This window comes from Eupeodes corollae, chromosome 1 (assembly GCF_945859685.1).
Source record: "Eupeodes corollae chromosome 1, idEupCoro1.1, whole genome shotgun sequence".
Lineage (NCBI taxonomy): Eukaryota > Metazoa > Arthropoda > Insecta > Diptera > Syrphidae > Eupeodes > Eupeodes corollae.
This window is the reverse complement of record NC_079147.1, coordinates 294,823,079-294,848,746: the sequence shown is the minus strand read 5'-3', so window position 1 is coordinate 294,848,746 and position 25,668 is coordinate 294,823,079. Positions and strand designations below refer to the sequence as shown.

General features: G+C 31.7%; 1 protein-coding gene across 1 annotated transcript in view; it reads right to left on the bottom strand.

Annotated features, from left to right (window-relative positions):
• Positions 1-25,007, bottom strand: part of LOC129942426 (chitin synthase chs-2) — a 40,321-nt gene extending 15,314 nt beyond the window's left edge. Inside the window, exons 1-8 of the mRNA XM_056051349.1 lie at positions 24,715-25,007; positions 24,406-24,644; positions 24,023-24,189; positions 23,733-23,859; positions 18,319-18,519; positions 18,052-18,230; positions 17,299-17,934; positions 11,124-11,352 (exon numbers count right to left, since the gene is read on the bottom strand). Of these exons, the coding sequence (XP_055907324.1) occupies positions 11,124-11,352; positions 17,299-17,934; positions 18,052-18,230; positions 18,319-18,519; positions 23,733-23,859; positions 24,023-24,189; positions 24,406-24,644; positions 24,715-24,761 (1,825 nt within the window). The 5' untranslated portion in view covers positions 24,762-25,007. The remainder of the gene's footprint in view (positions 1-11,123; positions 11,353-17,298; positions 17,935-18,051; positions 18,231-18,318; positions 18,520-23,732; positions 23,860-24,022; positions 24,190-24,405; positions 24,645-24,714) is intronic.
• Positions 25,008-25,668: the final 661 nt, after the last annotated feature.

Below are 25,668 nucleotides of genomic sequence, written 5' to 3'. Positions count from 1 at the left end.
ATATAAATCAAAGAAATGTAATTTAAGTTTCATTTGAAAGATATTTTTGACACCTTTATTTTAATACCTTTTTGATTTTTCTAGCTTTTCTATATCCAAAGATATTAGCATTTATGTCGAAAAAGTGCTGATTTTTAATGGTTGGACATTTGGAACTTCAATCTCAAATATCTCGGATCTCCCATGAGTTATCGACAAAATATTTTTGCAGATATATCCGGCTTAGAGCAACCTTTAATTTGATACCAAATTCATTGGTGTACACTCCGGGCCGGACGTCCCTTATAAAATGAGCAATCCCCTTTGAGTTATGGTTAGGAATCAGCACAATCTTAAACGAACTATAAATATAAACAACTACTGAGGTTTTTCAAAACATCAGATGGGATCAAATGTTTCTAGAAGATAAAGACGTATAATTTGGAGAATGATTATGTGATCTTTTGATATTTGATAAGTTATAACTAAGCCATTAACCATTAAAATGAAATGATACCAACTTCAAGAAGTCATTGAAACCTTTCAAATTCACAACGGTTTGACTAAAAATCCAAATCAAATCTCAATCGAAAAACCTTAATCTAAGGAAGTTGTTTATGTTTTATGTTTTTCAGAATACTTTGTCAATAACTATCGAAGACTTACATCAGAACGACTCAAGTGTACAAATTGTAAACATTTATCATCGCAAGAAATGAATCTGTGAATTGGTCAGCTATGATCGTTGTGTTTCAAAATATTAGTATGTGCAAAATTGCCCAAAATGATGGCGTTCATGAAGTTAAATTGCAGGAATTTTTCAAAAAATGTATTATGTTTTCTTTAAAAAAAAGTTAAATATCTCCCAAAAGCACCCTATACAATTACAGGTATTTACTTTAATTATTAAAGCACAAGTACAAAAGTCTAGGAATCTTAGATAGACAAAATGGAATTTTATTTTAGTGAAGAGGTCAATTTGAACGTCCTAAACAGACAGAAAATGTTGTCTTACTTTGGACTAAAGCAAAAAATTTAAGGGGAGCGGGTGAAAACTGTAGTAGTTTAAAAAAAAGTTGTAGATACACTTTGTAGCTCATCTGTCTCTACACAAAAAAAATTAAAATGATTTTATTCGTCAAGTTGATAGTTTTGGAGAAAAACGGTCGCCAAATATTGGTCTTTAGTACGTTTCATCAAACATGTAATAAAATCATATTTTTGGGTGGGAATTTGTTTGTACGGAAAAATAAGTCTGGACAAATATTTTTTAATTGTATAATCAAGTCTAAGAGTGGTACCGCTAGGGGAACATATTTTTTGAATGTATTTTGCTTATCAACTCTCAATAAATTTGTTTCGAAAAACCTTAGATAACAGTTTCATACATTTTGCAATACTCTTAGACTTTTCGGAGGCGTTAGATATAGTTATCTATTCTGCTTGATATACTTGTTTGGCAGTTAAAGTTGCATCCTTATTCTGTTGAATTCTACATGACCTACATGAGCTATCCAATGCAGGCTGTTTAATGAACAACAAATTGCCCAACCTCCTCATAATATGTTGAAACTGCTAAGAATCTTGGAATAGCATTCAATCGAACAAAGTGGTAAGACCTATGAAATCCTTCGAAGTTTATGGACATCAAAATCATTCGAACGTTAATTACAAAGACTCAAATTAAATCCACTTGCAAAATTTGTTCGCATTGTGATTGTGTCAGAAAAAAAAGCTTAACTTGAAGTTTAACAACGTAATATTCTATGTTTATATTAGCCTACGGATATCTGATAGCGTATCTAACTTTTTGAAAAGCCTTCTTAACCTGGCTTTTTGAATCTTTTAAAGTTTTGCGCTATAACCTCAATACCTTAGTGATTTGATTACAATGTGCACATTTTGTCAGTAATTTTATTCTTGACAAGACTATGTAGCTTATGTCTTAGTTGTAAGACAACTCAGTTCTATTGGATTTTTATTCGAAGTGGGTCCATTCTTGCATCTTATTTTCCAGGACTATAAAGCGATTGTAGTGGTTCCATTAAAAAAGTATCAAGACATTGAACTGATTTGTTAATTTACATACGAGTATAACCAATAAATGCATCACTCGGAAAATAGAATTACACTCAATATTGTTATTAAATTATTAATAAAGGTACACAATTATTCCAACATACTTAAATTGCAATAAGTGGAAGTTCGACTTCGCTTGTCTAGTTGACTTCGTAAATAACTCCAATTTGGATAATATTATGTTAGTTGGAGACTTAAATGTTAGGATCGGGAACTATCAAAATTCTTCTGCCCTGATCACAATCTCCCACAACACTCTTAATATATACAATTACAGGTATTTACTTTAATTATTAAAGCACAAGTACAAAAGTCTAGGAATCTTAGATAGACAAAATCGAATTTTATTTTAGTGAAGAGGTCAATTTGAACGTCCTAAACAGACAGAAAATGTTGTCTTACTTTGGACTAAAGCAAAAAATTTAAGGGGAGCGGGTGAAAACTGTAGTAGTTTAAAAAAAAGTTGTAGATACACTTTGTAGCTCATCTGTCTCTACACAAAAAAAATTAAAATGATTTTATTCGTCAAGTTGATAGTTTTGGAGAAAAACGGTCGCCAAATATTGGTCTTTAGTACGTTTCATCAAACATGTAATAAAATCATATTTTTGGGTGGGAATTTGTTTGTACGGAAAAATAAGTCTGGACAAATATTTTTTAATTGTATAATCAAGTCTAAGAGTGGTACCGCTAGGGGAACATATTTTTTGAATGTATTTTGCTTATCAACTCTCAATAAATTTGTTTCGAAAAACCTTAGATAACAGTTTCATACATTTTGCAATACTCTTAGACTTTTCGGAGGCGTTAGATATAGTTATCTATTCTGCTTGATATACTTGTTTGGCAGTTAAAGTTGCATCCTTATTCTGTTGAATTCTACATGACCTACATGAGCTATCCAATGCAGGCTGTTTAATGAACAACAAATTACCCAACCTCCTCATAATATGTTGAAACTGCTAAGAATCTTGGAATAGCATTCAATCGAACAAAGTGGTAAGACCTATGAAATCCTTCGAAGTTTATGGACATCAAAATCATTCGAACGTTAATTACAAAGACTCAAATTAAATCCACTTGCAAAATTTGTTCGCATTGTGATTGTGTCAGAAAAAAAAGCTTAACTTGAAGTTTAACAACGTAATATTCTATGTTTATATTAGCCTACGGATATCTGATAGCGTATCTAACTTTTTGAAAAGCCTTCTTAACCTGGCTTTTTGAATCTTTTAAAGTTTTGCGCTATAACCTCAATACCTTAGTGATTTGATTACAATGTGCACATTTTGTCAGTAATTTTATTCTTGACAAGACTATGTAGCTTATGTCTTAGTTGTAAGACAACTCAGTTCTATTGGATTTTTATTCGAAGTGGGTCCATTCTTGTATCTTATTTTCCAGGACTATAAAGCGATTGTAGTGGTTCCATTAAAAAAGTATCAAGACATTGAACTGATTTGTTAATTTACATACGAGTATAACCAATAAATGCATCACTCGGAAAATAGAATTACACTCAATATTGTTATTAAATTATTAATAAAGGTACACAATTATTCCAACATACTTAAATTGCAATAAGTGGAAGTTCGACTTCGCTTGTCTAGTTGACTTCGTAAATAACTCCAATTTGGATAATATTATGTTAGTTGGAGACTTAAATGTTAGGATCGGGAACTATCAAAATTCTTCTGCCCTGATCACAATCTCCCACAACACTCTTAATATATACAATTACAGGTATTTACTTTAATTATTAAAGCACAAGTACAAAAGTCTAGGAATCTTAGATAGACAAAATCGAATTTTATTTTAGTGAAGAGGTCAATTTGAACGTCCTAAACAGACAGAAAATGTTGTCTTACTTTGGACTAAAGCAAAAAATTTAAGGGGAGCGGGTGAAAACTGTAGTAGTTTAAAAAAAAAGTTGTAGATACACTTTGTAGCTCATCTGGCTCTACACAAAAAAAGATTTAAATGCTTTTATTCATCAAGTTGATAGTTTTGGAGAAAAACGGTCCCCAAATATTGGTCTGTAGTACGTTTCATCAAACATGTAATAAAATCATATTTTTGGGTGGGAATTTGTTTGTACGGAAAAATATGTCTGGACAAATATTTTTTAATTGTATAACCAAGTCTAAGAGTCGTACCGCTAGGGGAACATATATTTTGAATGTATTTTGCTTATCAACTCCCAATAAATTTGTTTCGAAAAGCCTTAGATAACAGTTTCATACATTTTGCAATACTTTTAGACTTTTCGGAGGCGTTAGATATAGTTAACTATTCTGCTTGATATACTTGTTCGGCAGTTAAAGTTGCATCCTTATTCTGTTGAATTCTACATGAGCTATCGAATGGAGGCTGTTTAATGAACAACAAATTGCCCAACCTCCTCGTAATATGTTGAAACTTCTAAGAATCTTGGAATAGCATTCAATCGAACAAAGTGGTAAGACCTATGAGATCCTTCGAAGTTTATGGACATCAAAATCATTCGAACGTTAATTGCAAAGACTAAAGTTAAATCATTCGAACGTTAATTGCAAAATTTGTTCGCATTTGTTATGTTTATATTAGCCTACGGATATCTGATAGTGTATCTAACTTTTTGAAAACCCTTCTTAACCTAGGTTGCGATATAACCTCAATACCTTAGTGATTTGATTACAATGTGTACATTTTGTCAGTAATTTTATTATTGACTAGACTATGTAGCCTATGTCTAAGTTGTAAGACAACTCAGTTCTATTGGATTTTTATTCGAAGTGGGTCCATTCTTGTATCTTATTTTCCAGGACTCCAAAGCGATTGTAGTGGTTCGATTAAAAAAGTATCAAGACATTGAACTGATTTGTTAATTTACATACGAGTATAACCAATAAATGCATCACTCTGAAAATAGAATTACACTCAATATTGTTATTAAATTATTAATAAAAGTACACAATTATTCCAACATACTTAAATTGCAATAAGTGGAAGTTCGACTTCGCTTGTCTAGTTGACTTCGTAAACAACTCCAATTTGGATAATATTATGTTAGTTGGAGACTTAAATGTTAGGATCGGGAACTATCAAAATTCTTCTTCCCTGATCACAATCTCCCACAACACTCTTAATCCTACCAGAAACTCCAAAGATGACACCTTTAACCGAAATGGTATACTACTTACTACTGAATTCCTTGAAAACTTCGGACTATGCGTGATGAATGGAGCCTCTAAACAAGACACCTTGGAAGAATTCACATTCGTAAGTGGCCAAAGACAATCTGTTATTGATATTGCAGCTACATATAGCTCTTGAGTGGCTTAATCTATCATTAGATTTTGAAGTAGGAGTGGCGAATTTCTCATCCCACTTTCCGATTGAAGTAAAGGTTCAGGTTGCTGATGAAATTGTACTGAGGCAATTAACTAACTTTTTAAAATTGAGATGGAAAGAGAATTGTGCTGATCTAAACAAATTATTACTTAGGCGTAACATCAGCTCTATTCCCTCGTGTCAAGAAAGTTATGGTAAATATGTACACCAAAAAACAAGTGGTTCGATAATGATCGTGTTAAACCCCGTTAACTTTCATATGTTTATCTTAAGTTGCTTGGATATACAAATGCTCTAATTTTTAAACACATTCATCTTCAACAAGGACTTCAAAAGACTTTACCAAAAAAAAAGTTGACTTCGTCAACAATGTTGCGAAATAACTGGCAAATTGTAAAAACTTCAAGGTTTTCTGGATCAGTGTTCGTGAGCTGGATGGTCATGATAGAAAAATGGTGACTACCCTTGAAGTTGAGACACTAGCAGCTCATTTTAAAACTCTTCTGTCGGCTGACCACCATACTTTCTATCATGCACAAACCAATGTCACTGTTTAGCCTATTTTACAAAATAATGTTGATTTATAAAATTTTAATCATAAATGTACACGAAGCGCATTTTATATTCTTTATGTACTTGTACATTTACATAGCCACTGTGTTATCGAAATATAAAAATATATATATGGTTCAAAAAAGGCAAAATTTCCGTCTTGCTGGCCATTTTAAAAATACGTGTCCTCCAAAGAGGTTATAAATAAATCTCTATATATAAATCATTCAAATACTTCATTGTTTCATTCAAAAGATCAAAAAAGAGGCTGGGATGCGACCCACACTGATAACTTCCCATCCCGTCTGTCGATTTGTCTTGCTTAAAAGTTTGTCTTTATGTACTCGTATCAATTTTTACCAAATTTGGGTACTCTTTTTGTAGATTTTATTTTTTATATGAAAAAACGGACTGTTGGATTTTTATATAAAAATTACTGAATATCGAAAACAATATTTTCTGTGAAATAAAATAAATTTCAAGACAATATTTTTAAGTTTTGAAAAGCTATTTGAGTCGAAAGTAAATTTTTACGAAGTTTAAGTATTGTTTTTTTTTGAGTTTTATTGTTTGTAACAAAAACTGTCAATTCGATTTTTTTTGAATTTTACCAACAATATTTCTTATGAGATAAAATTACTTTAAAGCCAATACTTAAAATTTTTAAAGAGATATTTGAGTCAAAAATCAATTTTTACCAACTTTTATAATTTTTTTTTAGGTTTTTATTTTTTGTAAAAAAAAACTGTCAATTCGATTTTTTTCAAACTTTAACTGAATGTTGAAAACAAGATTTTTTGAAAGATAAAAGTAAATAAAAGCCAAAATCTCTAAGTTTTGAAAAGATATTTGAGTCGAAAATCAATTTTTACCAACATTTATACATTTTTTTTTTAGGTTTTTATTTTTTGTAAAAAAACTGTCAATTCGATTTTTTTCAAACTTTAACTGAATGTTGACAACAATATTTTTTGAAAGATAAAAGTAAATAAAAGCCAAAATCTCTAAGTTTTGAAAAGATATTTGAGTCGAAAATCAATTTTTACCAACTTTTATAATTTTTTTTTTAGGTTTTTATTTTTTGTAAAAAAAACTGTCAATTTGATTTTTTTCAAACTTTGATTGTATGTTGACAACAATATTTTTTGAAAGATAAAATTAAATTAAAGCCAATATCTCAAAGTTTTGAAAAGATATTCGAGTCGAAAAGCAATTTTTACCAACTTTTATAAATTTTTTTAGGTTTTTATTTTTTGTAAAAAAAACTGTCAATTCGATTTTTCTCAAAATTTTTTAGAATGTTGAAAACAATATTTCTTATAAGATAAAATAAGTTTGAAGCCTAAATTAAATGTTTTTGAAAAGATATTTGAATCGATATTCAATTTTTACGAACTTTGAGTAATGTTTTTTTTAGATTTTTATTTTTTATAAAAAAAACTGTCAATTAGATTTTTCTCAAAATTTTATCAGATGTCAAAAACATTATTCTTCGTTGCACAAAATTGTTTTAGAGATAAAATCATATTTCAGTCGTAAAATTTTGGAGGTGACAAATTTTTTTTTCAGTTTTATTGATTTTTAAAAAAAACCGTTATATTGATTTTTTTCAAAAAATATACCTGTTTGGTATCACGTTACAATCTATTATACAAAATTTAATTCAAGTCTCTAGCGTTTTTGGTTCGTAAGATATTTAGGGTTAACCAAAATTTTCACCTTTTTTTCAAACTGCTATGGTAAAAAAACCACCCACGAAATTTTCTTGAGAGCCCTTTCTGCATCTTTCTGCCTTTTTATCTGTATAACAAAATTTATTTGAAGTCGATATCTCTTCTGGTTCTTGAGCTATGGACGACGAAAAAAACGTCGCGAACGTACGGACGTACGGACGTACGGACGTACAAACGTACGTACACACGCACGCACAGACATCTTTCTAAAAATCTTTTATTTCGACTCTAGGGACCTTGAAACGTCGAGAAATGTCAAAATTTTCAATTTGACAAATCGGACCCATTACAATAACTTCCTATGGGAAGTTAATAATATTAATAAATATAAGAAATCGGAAACGCTTGATTTCAACAATTTTCAGTCACTATAATGCGAACTGGATAATCCTATTAGTCGACCTGAGCTTGAAACTACTCTGAGTAAAATGAGAAATAATAAGGATCCTGGCAAAGATAGCATTCCGATTAAATTCTACAAGAAGAGTACGGAACCGTCTAAAAATCATCTTCTAGCATATTTCAACAAACTTTAAAAAAATTAAATTTCAGCAAAGCGGTTATATTCGCAATCTTCAAAAAAGAAGATACCAATCAGCCAGAGAACTATAGAGAATTCTTTATTCTCAGCTTGCTAAGAAAGATTCTAGCTTCAATTCTTAATGAAAGTTTGACGGAATGGATTGAGAACAACCATTGACTCACCATATGTTTCAGGTAGGATTTCGGTCGGGTTTCTCAACGCAAGACCATATATTCGCTCTGACGAGTATTGCCAGTAGATCGATTCAGCAGGAAAAAAAATTATATGCCTGTTTTGAGGATTTTAAAGCAGCATTTGAAAAGATAAATAGAAATGCCTTCATGTACAAGTTGCCATCCTTAGGAATTTCACGTAAATTCTTAATGTTTTATTTTAACTTTCTTGCCTCATCTACTCCATCAGTGTGGGACGGAACTAAATTATCTGAATGGTTTGAAACAACATCAGTTGTCTCCCAAGGGTTTATATTAAGCTTGATATTATTTGCCTTGTTTATTGACGTTTGTGATTTCCTTTCGGATGGAATACTCTTTGCCGGTATACAAATCAAAGTTTTGCTCTACGCCGCCGATTTAATTTTACTGGCTGACAATCCATCTACCATTCTGCTGCAAATCAACAAACTTAATATATTTTGTGAATCCTGGGGTCTCTGCGTCAATACTAACAAGACAAAAATAATGATTTTTGAACCGCGTCAGAGAAGAAGTCTCGCAGAAGAAAACTGGTCCCTAAGCAACGCGCCTATTAAGGTCGTTCATTAATTAAAATATCTTGGAGTTTTGCTGTCTTACAATCTTAATGTTTCGAAACACGTGAAAGAAAAAAGCAACGAAGCTTAAGTAGCTCTAACCATGATGTGGTCCAAGTTTGACTTTAACCAAAAAATCGATCTTTAATTCAAATATCTTGTTTTCAAGCAACTGTGAACTGCTGCATGGGCTACGGTACCCAAGTTTTTGGATATTGACACCTGGAGGAGTTTGAAGCCGTGCAAAGGTGTTTCTTCAAACGCTTGTTCAGATTGCCTTCTTCAACGCCTAATTATGCTATACATGTAGCGTCTGGCATAGCACCCCTTTACATTACAAACCCTTAAACCAACTACATATTGAAAGTTATGAGGATGCATGAAAGACGCCTTCACTAATCCATTATGACTAGGCTTATGCAAACAAATGCCTCCCCGTTTAAGGAAACTAACCAGATAGCTTGTTCAAATGGCAGTAATCTATTCTTTTTGGAGTCCAATTTGAATCAATGGCAAACCATATTCAATGATCTGATCGCCAGAACTGATGAATATGTCTTCAGTGATAATCTTTCAAGAGCCTGAACAACAAATGTGTACAGAAACTTCAACCACCAAATAACATAACAGGCTAATTATTTCAGTAACGAGTTTTCTTCTGAATCTATTAGTTACATATTAACACCGGAAAACCAGAAGGCATCGCACACTTCTTTGCATCGTGTCCTCTACTCCAAGAGATTCGACGGCTGTATTTCGAACTGAGTTTTCTTCCCCCAACTCGGCTCTATAAATTCCTTAATGGAGACTTTGAATATACTCAAACTGTGTTTTTGTTTTGAAATGTTGATCAGGCATACGGCAGAATTTTTACGTCCATATTCTTAAAGAAAAACATTTGTAAAAATGTATATCTTAAAATAAAGAAACTATCTATCTACATATCTATAACCAATAAAATCATAGATCTACCTTCAAGTGATGATTTTATAATGACTTAACATACAATTTAGATTTTGCCAGTAGGTACCCGTGGCATGATGGTTAGTAAGTAGGAGTGTAAAGTTTTTTTTAGAGTACTGCTTCTTGCGAGTAATTCTTTCTCAAATAACCCGTTAGGAGTCGGCTTTAAACTGTAGGCTCCATAGTCCATACATCCCCGACAACATTACTCGCACACAGGAATGTTTGCGAGTTGTAAGTCACTAGGCCATAGTTCTCAATTGACTTTTACGCCACCTAATTTATTTTAATTATAACATACAATTTTGCAAAAGCCTAATACCAAAATTTACTTTTAGAAATAATAATTTTCGATTTCCGGAATGTCGAGTAGAAGGAAAAGTTCTTTAAGGGTTCATCACCTATTGTTCTCGAACTCATTTGAAATTTAAGCCAATTTGTTCTAACCTCCAAAAATACAACTACCCACTTAACGTATTGATGTCTAAAGGGGATATAACATACCTCCTGTAAATGTTTGTAAATGTTTCAGCTTCTAAGATCTAAGTGCTTTCTAGAATATACATTTTCCAAGAAACTATACTAAGTTCAACATTCTCGTACGTACTTTTTAACAACATATATTGTGCTCTTTCTCCAAACCAATCTTTTAGACCTATTTCTACCTTCCTAAAAAAACAAAAACAAAAAATAAGAAGCATTGGCTTGGTGGATATAAAATAATAAGAGATAAATTGTATGAGAATCAGTCACGTGCAAAACGAATAAATATAATGAAGGTACTTCCATTATCCATTTCTATACTTTATACATATGTACATACTTATATACTCGTAGTAGGTACGAGTAGGTACATAGTTTCTTTTTTTTTTATTATTAAGTAACAAAACAAATTCTTGAATTTCGTCAAGCACAACGTAATCGTACACACCGGATAAAAAGCCATTATTCAAATGAACAACAACATCCCTGAAACGGAAACCCCATCATGTTTTATAGATACTCATACATACATAGGTAACCACATATGGTACGGTACATATTATATAAATGATGAAATGCGGGTGGAGGTGGTATACCTACCCTACCAAAGTTTATCTGGTGGAGGCTATAAACCTTCCCCCATATAAAAGTCCTTAGATTCTACATAACATATGCAAGAGGTATATTCTCAAAAAGCTATACTCACTTTCTAGTTCATAATATTCGTCATCCTCTTTGCCCTTGTTAATGTGAATTTTTGCCATTCTATGAGCACATTGATCCTCATCCAAACGTACAATCGACTTGAGGAACTCCATCATTTCTTCTTGTGTCTCATGCCACATTGTTGCACAAATAATAAGTTGTGGTATTGTGTCTTCTGGCAAGATATCCGAATCAATATTCACAGGTGCAACTGGTGTAAATGTATCATTCTATGTAATAAACAAAAAGGATAAAATAGAAAATACTCGTAACAAGGATATACAAAGGATAAGGATGTTATATAAAAGATTAAGTAGCATTTTTATTTTTAGGGGGGACACAAAATAAAATACTTCTGTTTTACAAGGAGAATAAAGTGAGACTCTTTTTGTTATATCAGAACCCTAACAGGTGTGACGAAGAAATAGTATCTTGAGATGAAAAGCGAGTACCTAACCTAGACATGATGGTTTGCATTTTAACTTAAATTTAAAAGATGATAATTCTGTTTATGAAATAAACATTGGATATTTTAAATGAAGAATTTTCTAATTAAAGGTTTTTATTTGGCCAACATTTGGACCTGTTTTCTTTCGACATTTGACAAGGCTAAACTAATTCATTACATGCTTAACAAATTAGAAATTACAATATATTTTGGGTCTTAAAGTTTTCAAAGGTCAGTTAACTATAGAAATCAGGTCAGTAGATAACTAGAAACGTCGTATCTTAGTTAATTTTCATAGACAAATCATATTCATTTTCGCTACTGTGGCTACGTTAATAACTAAAATTGTCACCTTATACTTACTTACTTACTTAAGATGGCGCTACAGTCCTGTGTGAAGTAAGGCCTCACCCAAGAAACTTGTGAATCGGTTCGGTCCATAGCTAGATGTCTCCAGTTGCGGACTTCAAGCTATGTTAGGTCACTGTCCACTTGTGCGAGCCACCTGATCCGAGGACTTCCTCTACTGTGCAGTCCTGTGGGCAATCAGGGATTATTTGTATATGAAAAGTACAACTTTTAACTGAAGACTGGACCAAGAACATAATATGAATCGGATATTCAGCCCTATTTCAAATACACAGTACAAATTCATCAACTTCTAAGTTTTGACAAGGGGATCTAGGTGGTGTCATATGAGCCATTAACCTTATAGAGTTAAGTTGTATTAGTAACGATTTCATTTAAAGATTTGTTAGTAATTTAACAACATTCACCAAAAAGCTGTTTGCTGTCAAAAACAGCTCAAATTTTTGTCTTCACTCAATTTAGAATTTGAAAAAAACTTCAAATTATTTTCATAAAATTTGTTTCTAAGAAAAAGAGCAAAAATGTAAGTTCTTAATCTCTTAATCGTCGATTTAAAAATATGTGACTTTTTTAAAACTTTCTCTAAGTTTTGTATTCTTAATTTGACTTCTTTCTATAAGAAAAACTTATTTGGTATGGCTCCAGAAGGGTACCCTTCATAAAAACTTCATTTTTTGTAAGGTTTTTCAAGAACTAATGGACCGATTTCAATAATCTTCTTTTTCTGCGCAAGCTCTTGTCTATAATGAAATCACCAAATTGATGATGATTTTTGATGATCAAAAATATAATTTGTTTTATTTAAAAAAAATATTAATTTTACAAAATTTGATAACGAAATTTAAATGTAAAATGTATATTTATAAGCGCACTGGAACATGTGAAACAAAAGTGATACTTTTGTTAAACTAATGGCTAATTGAAAAACATAATTAACGTTTCATATTTATTGATATAAAAGCTTTGAATCTCTTGAGTTTTGAAGTGAAATGAGATTCCGAAACGTGTAATTGTTATTATTTATTTACCTTAATTTGTTTTAATTTATTTTTTTTTAAAGAAATAATGTTCTTAAATGCACCTATATAGTCAAACTCATGAATCAAGAATTTGTCTCTCTACAATTATTAAGTTTTGTTGATTTCTTTAAGGCCAAAATACGAGTTAGCAGATTTATAGTGATAGTTATAATAGCCTCCCGAAAATTGAGTCAGAAAAAACTACGTCAATAATAGGCCGACAGTTCTTCGTATCAGATCGTATCTCTTGAATTTTTATACCGTTCTCCGCTACAAGAGAAATGAAAACAAGAAAAGTATATTTTCTTTTTCGAAAAAAGCTACATACGTTTCTTACATTTCTGCGTGAAATTCACTAAAAACCGTTTTACCTATTGTGTTTTAGCTTTTAAATTTGGCATAATATTCAGAAAACTGTTGTAATCTGGGAATGCTTTTATAGGTAGGGAGTTATCTAAATTCATCCCTTCTGGCTAAGGCTACGTCGACCGTAGATCTCACGAAGAACTTTTCTCTCGAAACGACTGAAGGTGCTTTTATCCGCCTTTATCATATTTTATCCTTGTCTTATATAGCGACACTTTGGTCCCTCAAGAGAGAGGGCCTTGGTAGACGAAGTCCTTGATTATCTCAAAGTTACGTCTGTCGATGGTGACTTTCTGACCCAGACGTGCTTCGGTCTTGTAAGTCCTTTCTTGACAACAGCATGTATTTTGTTTTGCCCACTATGCCTCAATACTTATAAATCCCCATTGACATCACGCTGAGTCCTTGCGATTATGTCAATCATCACATCACATTGTCTAAAACTATTTTTAACTTCCCATAGGAAGTTATTGTAATGGGTCCGATTTGTCACATTAAAAATTTTGACATTTCTTAACATTTCAAGGTCCCTAGAGTCGAAATAAAAGACTTTTAGAAAGATGTCTGTGCGTTCGTGTGTATGTACGTTCGTATGTCCGTACGTCCGTACGTTCGCGACGTTTTTTTCGTCGTCCATAGCTCAAGAACCAGAAAGATATCGATTTCAAATAAATTTTATTATACAGAAGGGCTCTCAAGAAAATTGAGTGGGTGGTTTTTTACCATAGCAATTTGAAAAAAGGTGAGAATTTTGGTTAACGCAAAATATCTTACGAACCAAAAACGCTAGAAACTTGAATTAAATTTTATATAATATATTGTAACGTGATATGAAAAAAATCCATTTAACGGTTTTTTTTTATAAAAAAAAATTTGTCACCACCAAAATTTTACGACTTAAATATGATTTCATCTCTAAAACAATTTTTTGCAACGCAGAATAATGTTTTTGACATCTGATAAAATTTCGAGAAAAATCGAATTGACAGTTTTTTTTATAAAAAATTAAAATTAAAAAAAACATTACTCAAAGTTGGTAAAATTGAATATCGATTCAAATATCTTTTTACAAACTTGAAATTAAGGCTTCAAACTTATTTTATCTTATAAGAAATATTGTTTTCAACATTCTGAGAAATGTTGAGAAAAATCGAATTCACAGTTTTTTTCAAAAAAAAAAATGAAAACCTAAAAAAAAATTTAATAAAAGTTAGTAAAAAATAATTTTCGACTCAAATATCTTTTTAAAAATTTGAGATATTGGCTTTAATTTACTTTTATCTTTGAAAAAATATTGTTGTCAACATTCAGTAAAGTTTTGAAAAAAAAACGAAGTTGCAGTTTTTCTTACAAAAAATTAAACTTTAAAAAAACAATACTAAAACGTGGTAAAAATTTATATAAAAATCCAACATCTACAAAAAATAGTTCGAAAAGTAAAAATTGACACGAGTACATGTAGACAACCTTTTAAGCAAGACAAATCAGACAAACAGACGGGATGGGAAGTTATCAGTGTGGGTCGCATCCCAGCCTCTTTTTTTTTTAAAATTGTTGGCAACTTTCAGTAAAATTTTGAGAAAAATTGAATTGACAGTTTTGTTATATACAATTCAAAACTAATACAAAAGTTGCTAAAAATTGATTTTCAACAAATAGACAGACGGGACGGAAAGTCATCAGTGTGGGTTGCATCCCAGCCTCTTTATTTATGAAATGATAATCGTCAAATTTGAAATTTGAAAAGCATACCTTAGAAAAGTTAAAATAGTAGATTCCTATTTTATTATTATTGACGAGTGCTTTAGCGTTAAAGTATACATTATATCGTTTGAAAATTATCAAAGGCTCAACCCTCATTCCAAAACTCATAAATGATGATTATGTGGCTCAACAGCCGTAGGGCCTAGTGACTTACAACTCTCAACCATTCTAGTGTACGAGTATTATTGTCAGGTGGGTGTTAATAACTCTCTTGGGGGACTTGTCAATTCCTTGCAAGAGGCAGTACCCGGAAAATAAACTTTAGGAAACATAGGCTGATATTGAACCCAAGACCTCTGGCATGATGCAGTAACCATCATAACATGGGTACTATTAATCTATTAATTGCCCAATCGGTCTGATTTATCACCATTTTTTGACGTTTAGCATCGCAGGAAGGAAAGAGGGGTACAATTTTTAGAAAAATAGAAGTGGGAAAAAAAACAGTACCTACTACTAAAAATTGGTAAACATGCCTTTTTGACTCGAAGAAATTAATGTATTGACTGCAAATTGATTTTATTCTATACAAAATATTATTGTTTACTGTAAGTATTTTATTTAGAAATATCCAACAAAGAAAAACCTGAAAATATAAATATATACAACAATATTTTTACTGTATTTTAAAAATTCAACCGACAGTTTTTCTGCAGAAATTAAAAACCTAAAGATCGGTTAACATTGACTTTTTATATTTTATACAAAAATTCAATTGATAGTTAAATAAATAGTTAAATTAAAAAGAGGCTTTGATGCGACCCACACTTCCCATCCTTTCTGTCGATTTGTCTTGCTTAAAAAGTTTGTAGGCTTTCGTGTTTTGTTAAAAAAGTTTTCAGTTAAATTATTTTTAAAAATTACGAACAATATTTTGCTTTGTTTGTTTGATTTCAAAATCTGTTTTTGTAAACGAAATTTTTAGTCGAAAACCAATGTTTACCAATTATAGTATCATATTTAAAAAAATTGTATTTCTTATCGAAAAAAAATACAAATTAGAAGAATGAAATTAATTTGAAGTTAATAGCTTTTATTGTTCACGATATATCGAGAAGCGAAGATCAATTTTCACCATACTATTTTTTGTAGATTTTATTTTTTATAAAAAAACTGACTTTTGGATTAAAAAAATGTAATGAATGTAAAAAACAGTATTTCTCATAAGAAAAAATAAATTTGAAGCCAAAAACTCAAATTTTTGAAAAGACATTTATATGATTTATAAAAAAAAACAGTTAATTGAAATTTTGTCCAATAATATTTTTGTTTGGTATCACGTTTAAATATATAATATAAAATTTAATTCAAGTCTCTAGCTTTATTGGTTCGTGAGATATTTAGAGTTAACCAAAATGTTCACCTTTTTTTAAACTGCTATCACAAATGCAATTTTCTTGAGAGCCCTTTCTGCATCTTTCTGCATTATTATCAAAAAAATCTCGCAAACGTAAGGTAGTACAGACGTACGTACGCGCGCACGACATCTTTCTAAAAATCTTTTATTTGAACTTTAGGGACCTGAAACGTCGAGAAATTTCAAAATTGTCAATTTCATAAATCGGACCCATTACAATTACTTCCTATGAATATATTGACCTCAGTATTTAGTGTTTCTTACAACAATAATAGTCGTACTAAAAATACTATGTAATTGATTTAATCCATTGAATATATCTCAAAGGAAACAGCTTACCTTAAATTTTTGATTGCATAATTTTAAATAATAATTTTTTTTAAATTTAATAAATATAAAAAAATTGACTTGTTACAGAAAAATACCATTTACAAATTTGGACCCGTCACCAATTTGAATCATAAATAAATGTATTGAAATTTGCAAATTTCATTCAAACATACTTCTACTTCACTTTGTATTCATTAAATTCACGATAAATGAATAACAATGCCGTATACGCACTTTTATTTTAGTTTATTTAAATTTAACCTTAACTGAGATCCTTTTTATATGTTTATTTATAAGCTTATGTGTTTACTTGTCACATCTTCTACATGAAAAGACAAAATAACGTCTGCTGTGACAGCTTGTAGCTAGTTTTATGTTTATAAGAATTATGAAGGGTTTCAAAATGCAGCACTAACTGCCATAAACTGTTATTTACAGTAAAATGCAATCTACCAAAATGAGATGTCTAACCAAATATTTACCTAAGCATTTAAAACTATTCTCTTCAAAAACAATGACTTACCTTCAACGTAACACCCTCCTCGTTCCAATCGACTCTTCGACGATTCATCGTTATACACTGCTCGACCAGAAAACCGCAATACCATGGACATACAAATAATTTCTCGGTTGGTGCATTCTTATCGTTCCTCGGATACCAAATGTGATAAGTTACCCAGAGCTGAGAAGCCCACCATAGCAGACCCAACCAAACAAAGTCCTGCTGCAAGTAGTCACTAAACCGATAAATAGGAAGACTCCGAAATGCCACGTAGTCAGGAACAAAGTCATGAAATGCACACACATCGGCTTCCCTGGCACTGGCAACAATCACAAGAACGGCCAAGGACACCGGCCCCACAACGCTCACCGACAAGGAGAAGCTAAATTCCTGAATTTTAACTTTGCACGCAAACTTGGCGAATATATAACAAAGATATGACGAAACAATCTGAATCAGAAGCGTGTAAACGATTACGTAAGGGTTTGACTGAACAACAAATTCATCTTCCAACAATGAACCCGACGACGCTGACGGCAACGACGGAATCATTTGTGTCGATACCATTGTCAATGATGTTGCTGCTTCTGATATAGTTTCCGGCGGCGACGTTGAGTTGGATGTACGGCCATGTACATCCGAGTAAATGGGAGAGCTCTATGGAAAGGATACGTGAATTATGTGATAAGATATTCGTCTGGATTCGAGGTAAATCAAGTAAATATGGCAGAAAGGCCATTACTTAAATGCTACAAACATATATGTGAAGCCTACCTGATTGATGGATATATCATGCAGTTTCCAACCGGTGAGGAATTCCGTGAAATATGTTGTAAATTTGCGTCCATCAAGGACAAAAGCACTCATCGCGAAGAGGACACATTTAAGCGGGGACAGGAACAAGTACGTATTGTAGCGAGATTTCGTCCTTCGAATGGTTTTTGTCAGATAAGCTGTGAGATGTATTGTTTAATTAGTTAATGGAAAATGTAAATTTAATGTTTACACTTTATACGTATAGTCAACGTAAACGTAACGTACCTATGAATGAAAAACGGTCGATGTAATTCTCCCACCAGCGAAACGAGATAAGCAGCAGTGGCAGCGAAAGGATTTGAATGGCTAATTTGTTGTCAATTGCTGGCCAGATTATGAGGGCTGTTACCTGACAGAATAGTGCTAGAAGGCTAAGGGATGATTTAATTATGGATTTCCAGTAGCACTTTGGTCCGGAGAGGAAGCCTGATGGTTTGATTAAAAATTATTATGTATAAAAATGTTGGTAAATGAAAAAGGAGAAGGAGAAGAAAAAAGAGTATTTTTACGTTAGAAAAGGGTCGCTATAAATCAATTAAGGTAAAGTAGGTTCATTTAAACAACACAATGCTAAAATTAGCAATGATTAAAGAAGAAACCTCAACAATAATTTATATTTATGGGATTTCATAGGCAATTAAGTTGGAATATAGAAATTGTTTACGGGTTCTTTGCCATATTCTATTTTTAGCGAAAAAGGGGGGACTTACTTTCTGTTGTGGACTTTCACTAGGGGAATCAATAATGAAGCAAGGTTTTAGTCTTTGTACAACGATGTGGAAATAGAAATATCTGTACATATTCAACTAAAGAAGCAATAGTTTCCTCAATTTTTGACTCTTAAAATAGTTAATCGAAGAATGAGATTAGACGTCTTTGGGCTTGAAGAACTGGCAATTTACAAACTTTGGCTTCTGTCAAGCTGATCGTCAATCAGAAAGCTTTCAGACGCCATTATTTGAATTATTAAATTTGAATTAAATGGGGGAGTTGTAGAAAATCAATGGGATTAGGTAAATGGATTATATTAATTTAAAGAAATTATTTTGAATGTTTCTTTCAAGATAAATAATAGGTGGTATACGTTCAAAAAGGGGAGTTTCAGTGGGTGGATTTCAGCCATTTTATTTTGTAAGATTACTCTAGTTCTATAAGTTGTACAGATAAGATTAACAGTCTAAAATTTAGTTTAGATCTTTTAAAATTATACCTTTATGATTTTCCCAGATAAATGTGCATCATAATAAATGACAAATCCGAAAATTTTAAACTTTGTAAGAAATCTATGAACAGAATAATAGTGAGTAAAAACGATGTATAATTATGTATATAGAAGACAAGAAGATCAATTGAACGGATTTTTGAAAATTGCAAATGTTTCTTTGTAAAATTCCCATATGAAGTTAATGTAAGCATTTCTCTACGTTTCAAGGTCCCTTAAATCTATAAAACCTGTAACAAAGTTTTTTTTTTGGAGTAAATTTTGTGATTTTAGTCAAAAGTTAAAGGGACACTGTGCAGGGGTTTGCCAGGGAATAAACTTCTTTTTTTTTTTATCTAGACCTGTGAAAGACGAAAAACGAATGGCAATAGTCACAATGTTTTGCAAGTAACTTGACTTTTATTTATTTTACATCTTTCAACGCTTCTGTCATCACTTAAGTGCCATTCTTTAACTTCGGTCCCTTCAACTTTGGCTATAAGCTATCCAAGATCTATAAAATACACTGTCAGACGAAATAAAATGCAAAAGCGTTTCATTTGATTTCACAGTTGTTTACTCTTTGACCAAAAATAATATAGCTGAATATCAAGTTGACAAGCGACAAAATAAAGTCCAATTTTTATTACTCTTTCAATTTCTTACTAAATATTAAAAAAAAAATTAGGTAAATTTTGTAAAGCAGAGAAAATAATAAAATGTTTATAAATTAAATTTAAAGTCATGTTTATTTAATTGCTTATTGCAACCGAAGTGAAGGAAATGCTTTTTTTAGACCGTCAACATGGGTTGACATTCCAAAAACTAGCGGAAAGATATGGATTGTCTGTTTCTAGTGTAAGGAAAATTTATTTTAATTTTGTAAAACGAGGAACTGTCGTCAGCTTTAACAATTCTTGTGGAAGGAAAAGGCAGACTACAGCTGTTGATGACAGCAGAATAAAAATTGGGGCTCAAAAAAATCCCATTATCTTCGGAGAGAAGCATCAAAGAAGAACTGGAGTTATCCATTACACCAAGGACTGTTCAAAGGCGACTGAACGAAAGTGGCTTAAGAAATGTTTGCAAGCTTTTGCAAGAAAGTTTCTATTAAAGCCACAATCCTTTTGGGAGCGCGTAATTTGGTCCGATGAGTCCAAATTTGAATAAAAATTGTAAAAGCCAGAAAACGAGTTTGGTGCAAAAAACGGGAAAGACTGAGCCAAAGGTGCATTCAAAAAACAGTCAAACATGAAGGAGGGTCACTTATAGTCTGGGGATGTTTTTCCTTTAGTGGGGTTGGAAATATTATTAAAATTGACACTAAAATGACGGGTTCTAGTTACGTCAATATTGTCAGAGAAAATCTAGCTTCTTCTGCTTCAAAAATGTCTTTGGGAATTTATATTTTTTAACAAGATAATGACCCAAAGCATACAAGCAGAATTCGAAAAGAATGGCCACCTCAATCCGTTAACCCTATTGAGCACCTTAAGTCAATTTTGGATGACAGGATACCTTTGGATGAGCGTCGCAATTAACCGTCTTTTTGGGAAAGTATCCAAAACGAATGGGAGAGAGTTCCATCTGAATTTAAAAAAAAATCTTGTCTGCAGTATGCGCAGATGTCTTGCACAGGTTATTAAAAATCAAGGCGGAGCCACTCGTTATTATTTTTTATTTACTTTACTAAACTGTTTTTTTTTTTTTAATATTTTATACTATTTATGTTCAAATTTTGAATTTGCACTTTATTTTGTCTTTTCTTTTTTTAATATTTCAATATCTTTTCTTAACCATAATTTGTAATTAAATGAAAATATTTCACTCCGACTTAAGATTTGGGATTTGCGCTTTATTTTGTCCGACAGTGTATTTTTATATTTTTCAATCTTTTAAATGCAGTTTTTATTAAATTCATCATGGGTGCAGGTAGACATACTTTGTAGTCTTTGTTTTACACTTTGAGACATTTCATACTTTAAAAAAGGTTGCAATTGACTACACTTTTATGTCGCCAGCTCTTAGACTACAAATAATCATTGGCATTTGAAGTAAAATTGTAGGTCCATTTTCCTTAGGAATGAGACGATTCTGCGGTTTTTTCAAGGGTTTTTTGCCAATAGTTTAAACATTTTAAAAATTTAGAGCATTAAAAAGTCAAAAGTTCAGTTAGTGTAGTCAAACAATCAAAAGACAATCATCTTAAATCTCAAATACACACACCCATTTATGTTCTTAAGAAATTACTTAGAATAATAGATCGGCAATTTGATACTAAGCTGCCTTTAAATTCCTGAAACTCGTCCTCAATTCCTTCTTATTTTATTTTGACTAACACAAATAGTGTAAGGCTTTTCAAAGTGTTTTTTAACTTCTCATAGGAAGTTATTGTAATGGGTCCGATTCGTCAAATTAAAAATTTTGAAATTTCTCGACGTTTCAAGGTCCCTAGAGTCGAAATAAAAGATTTTTAGAAAGATGTCTGTGCGTGCGTGTGTACGTACGTTCGTACATCCGTACGTCCGTACGTTCGCGACGTTTTTTTTGTCCTCCATAGCTCATGAACGAGTAGAGATATCGACTTCAAATACATTTTTTTATACAGACAATAATGCGGAAAGATACAGAAAGGGCTCTCAAGAAAATTGAGTTGGTGTTTTTTTTTACCATAGCAGTTTAAAAAAGGTGAACATTTTGGTAAATCCTAAATATCTTACGAACCAAATACGTTAGAGACTTGAATTAAATTTTACATAATAAATTGTACCGTGATACTAAACAAGTATCTTTTTTGAAAAATTCCAATTAACGGGTTTCTTATAAATAAAAAAAAAACTGAAGAAAAAAAATGTGTCACCTCGAAAATTTTACGAACACAAAATGATTTTATCTCCAAAACAATTTCGTGCATCGAAAAGAACCTTTTAAACATCTGCTAAATTTTGAGAAAAATCAATCGTTTTTTATTGAAAATAAAAACAAAAAAACATTACTCAAAGTTGGTAAAAAATGAATTTCGACACATTTTAGTATTGGAAAAATCTTTAGCAATGCTTAAAATTATTTTCAAAATCTTATCGGAGAAAAACAGCAAATATTTAGGTTCTTAAGAAGTTACTTTCAATAATAAATTTGATACTAAGCTGTCTTTAAATTCCTGTAGTTTGGAGTCAATTCCTTCTTCTTTTATTTTGACTCACATAAATAGTGTAAGGCTTTTTTAAAGCAACTTTTTTTCTTTCCAATAAATCATGAATTTTAATACAGAAAAAGTGACACTTTCGTTAAACTAATGGCTATAACTGAAAAGCAATGAATGTAGCATATTAAATATCTTATTATTAAAGCTTTGAAAAATGAAGTCAAAAGAGATTCTGCAATGTGTAGTTTGTGAGTGCCACACTCCCCAACTTATTTTCAAACCTTAATTTGTTTTTATTTAATTTGTACCTATTTCCTTAAATTCAAGAACTTAACAATTTTCTCTCTACAATTTGTAAGTTTTGTTGACTCCTTAGAGATCAAAATATTTTCAAAAAGTTCAAGCAAAACAGTAATTTTAAATTTATCTTCTAGACTGAGTCAAAAAAGAGCCAGAAAATTCTTTATAGCATATTCAGTTTTAAACAAGATCACATTTCTTGGCGAACCATTTTTCGCGTTTATAGAAATGTCAACAAGTACAAGGTACATTTGATAAATAACGCGATGATAACGGTCGTCACAATCTGCCAACTACTCAAGCAAGCGGTAGAATTGTGAAGACATTTGAAATAAAGTTTAACTATTTATGACGTAAGGTGTATGTATCATCAGAACTATAAATTAAATAAATTAGGTGGAGCAACAGTCCGTTGAGTACTAGGGCCTAATTACAGCTTACAACTCTCAACCATTCCTGTGTGCGAGTAATGTTGCCAGAAATGGAGCGGACCTTAAGTCGAATTCGAACGGCTAACTTAAGAAAGAACTTTTCATGACAAGAATTACTCTTGGAGAATTCGTCAATTCCTCACACGAGGTAGTACCCGTGATAAAAACTTTAGATGGCACATGCAGGGTTTGAACCCAAGAAAGTCGAACACACTAAACCATCACCCCACGTGTACTACGTATCACCAGAACTATCAATCGAAAATATTATTTCATTTATTTTACCAATCAACAGTAACATTACTCACTTCACAAAAGTGTCTTCACTTAACTTGAAAAGAAATAATATTTTTAATGTTAACCTTTCTTAAGCGACTTGAAAGGTTTTTAGTTATTTTTAAAAGAAACAAACAACCATATTCATTAAAATCTACCATCAACTTCACAAAGTGATCAGTGAAGAGACAAAAACAAAAAAAAAAGTAAACAAACAACAATTGCGCTTGCCTCGGTTTTCATCTAAATTTTACACCATAAATTGCACTTGCAGATATTTACTTACACAATATTGCAGGAACTAAACAAACAGCATTAGTTACCATCAGAGCTTTGCAGGAATCCATTGCCGGAAGTGCAACGAATGTAAACACCGCCAAGCCAACAACATGCAGCACCTCCATTCCAACTACCTGCATGGAGCATGGAATTTAATTTAAAAGAACCACGTTAAAGAAATGCAACCGCAAAGCAACGATGGAATGAAAAAAGAAAAATAACATCAAGGAGGAAAAATACTCTAGTTTTACTTTTATTTCTTTTTTCACTGCCACCATCACCGTTAGCGTCACTTACCAAATACACTTCCAGCCATGTTGGTGCTTTTACATCTTTAAACACGCAAATTCTCAACGAACGGAAAAACGTAAACACTTCCGGTGCAGAAAAAGCCAATATCAATGCCCAAATCCAGGCGATTTGCTGTTTATCGGGTATTCGTGCATAGAGTTCTCTTTTCGGATCTGGAAGAGAAAAAAACAATCAATTCCGAAAAGAGTTAACTTTTGGGTTCCTTAAAGCATAAAACTGTAGTATCAAAACGAGTGTCACATTTCCTCTATGTTGCTTTTACGCACAGCCCCAGGCTGACATACCCAACGCATTCATCATCATCTGCGCTGCGGTTCTTATCGCTTCAAACCACTTTAACACCCCCATCCCATCACCTTTATACTCACGTCTGATATCACAATATTTCACTTTCGAGCCGGGAGGAATTTGTGCCACCATCAGCAAATAACTGAGCTTAGATATTACAGCTGAGCCTAAAACGATACCAAACACCAGGATATAAACGAGAACCTTGAAGACCTGGAGCAAAAGTGTTAGTTTATTCCAACTGGCAGCTGAACCGGTGGCCTTCTTTGGGGGAGGGTCCTGAAATGAGTCCCACAATGGGGGTTTTTCCTTTTGTTTCCTGTTTCCAAATGACAAACACGAAAATTCTGATTTCTGACAGAAAAACATGGTTTCCAATATTTATTTACCGTTTTCTAAGATAAATGTCATCTTCGTCGTAATCGAAGGTGTCCATTTTGTATTTTTTAAAAATCGATTTTCAACTTCTGTTTAGTATGATTCTGATTTTTGTTTTCAGCCTTAAGAAATTTAAAATATTTTTACTGATGTTTTGAAAAAAGAAGTCACACAATGGAAGACTACAATCAACTGATGAAAATCAACTTGATAGTGGTTAGTATGTTCATCAGAAGATAAATATCGATCGATAAATTGATGATAACATTATTTTTCAAGGTGGCAAACAATCGAACGACGATGACGACGCGACGCGATGCGGGTTTCTTTTAAAATTTTAAATTACATTCGAAAACATTGATACTTAAGTCGGTTGATTGCATTACCTACATTATTATTGAGATGACACATATTGCTATTATTATAAGTGTTTAACTATAAAAGTATTTATGAAGAGTATCTATAATGTTTTTCTGAAGAGCTATGCTTTTTATATTAAGATGAAAAAGTTTCAGTCTTTACCAAAAAATCACAATTGGAAATATAAGCAGTTATAAGAAAGTATTGAGCCATTATTAGCAAATTTTTCAAAATATTAAAGAATTGAAAAGTGAAAAGACAAAGATCTTTCCTAAATAATATACCCAAATATTTAATCGTCTTTTCTTTGTCAATCTATGGTCAACTAAAGTAAATAACGGTGTTGCCAGTTCTGATTTCTAAATTTTCAAGTGAAACCTTAATTTGTTGACGAATAAGCTTCTTCCGTAGGTATCTAACCTTAAGTGATTTTTTAAAGGAAAATAGTGTGAAGATTGTTCTGATTCCAGTAAATTCTCTTTAAAAAACTCTTTTTTTTTTTAATCAATTCAAATCATTTCGTAAAACCCTGTTATTTGCTTAGACACTTAAATATCTTATTAGTTTTACCCAATCAAAAAGTAGCAAAATACTATTTTGACTTT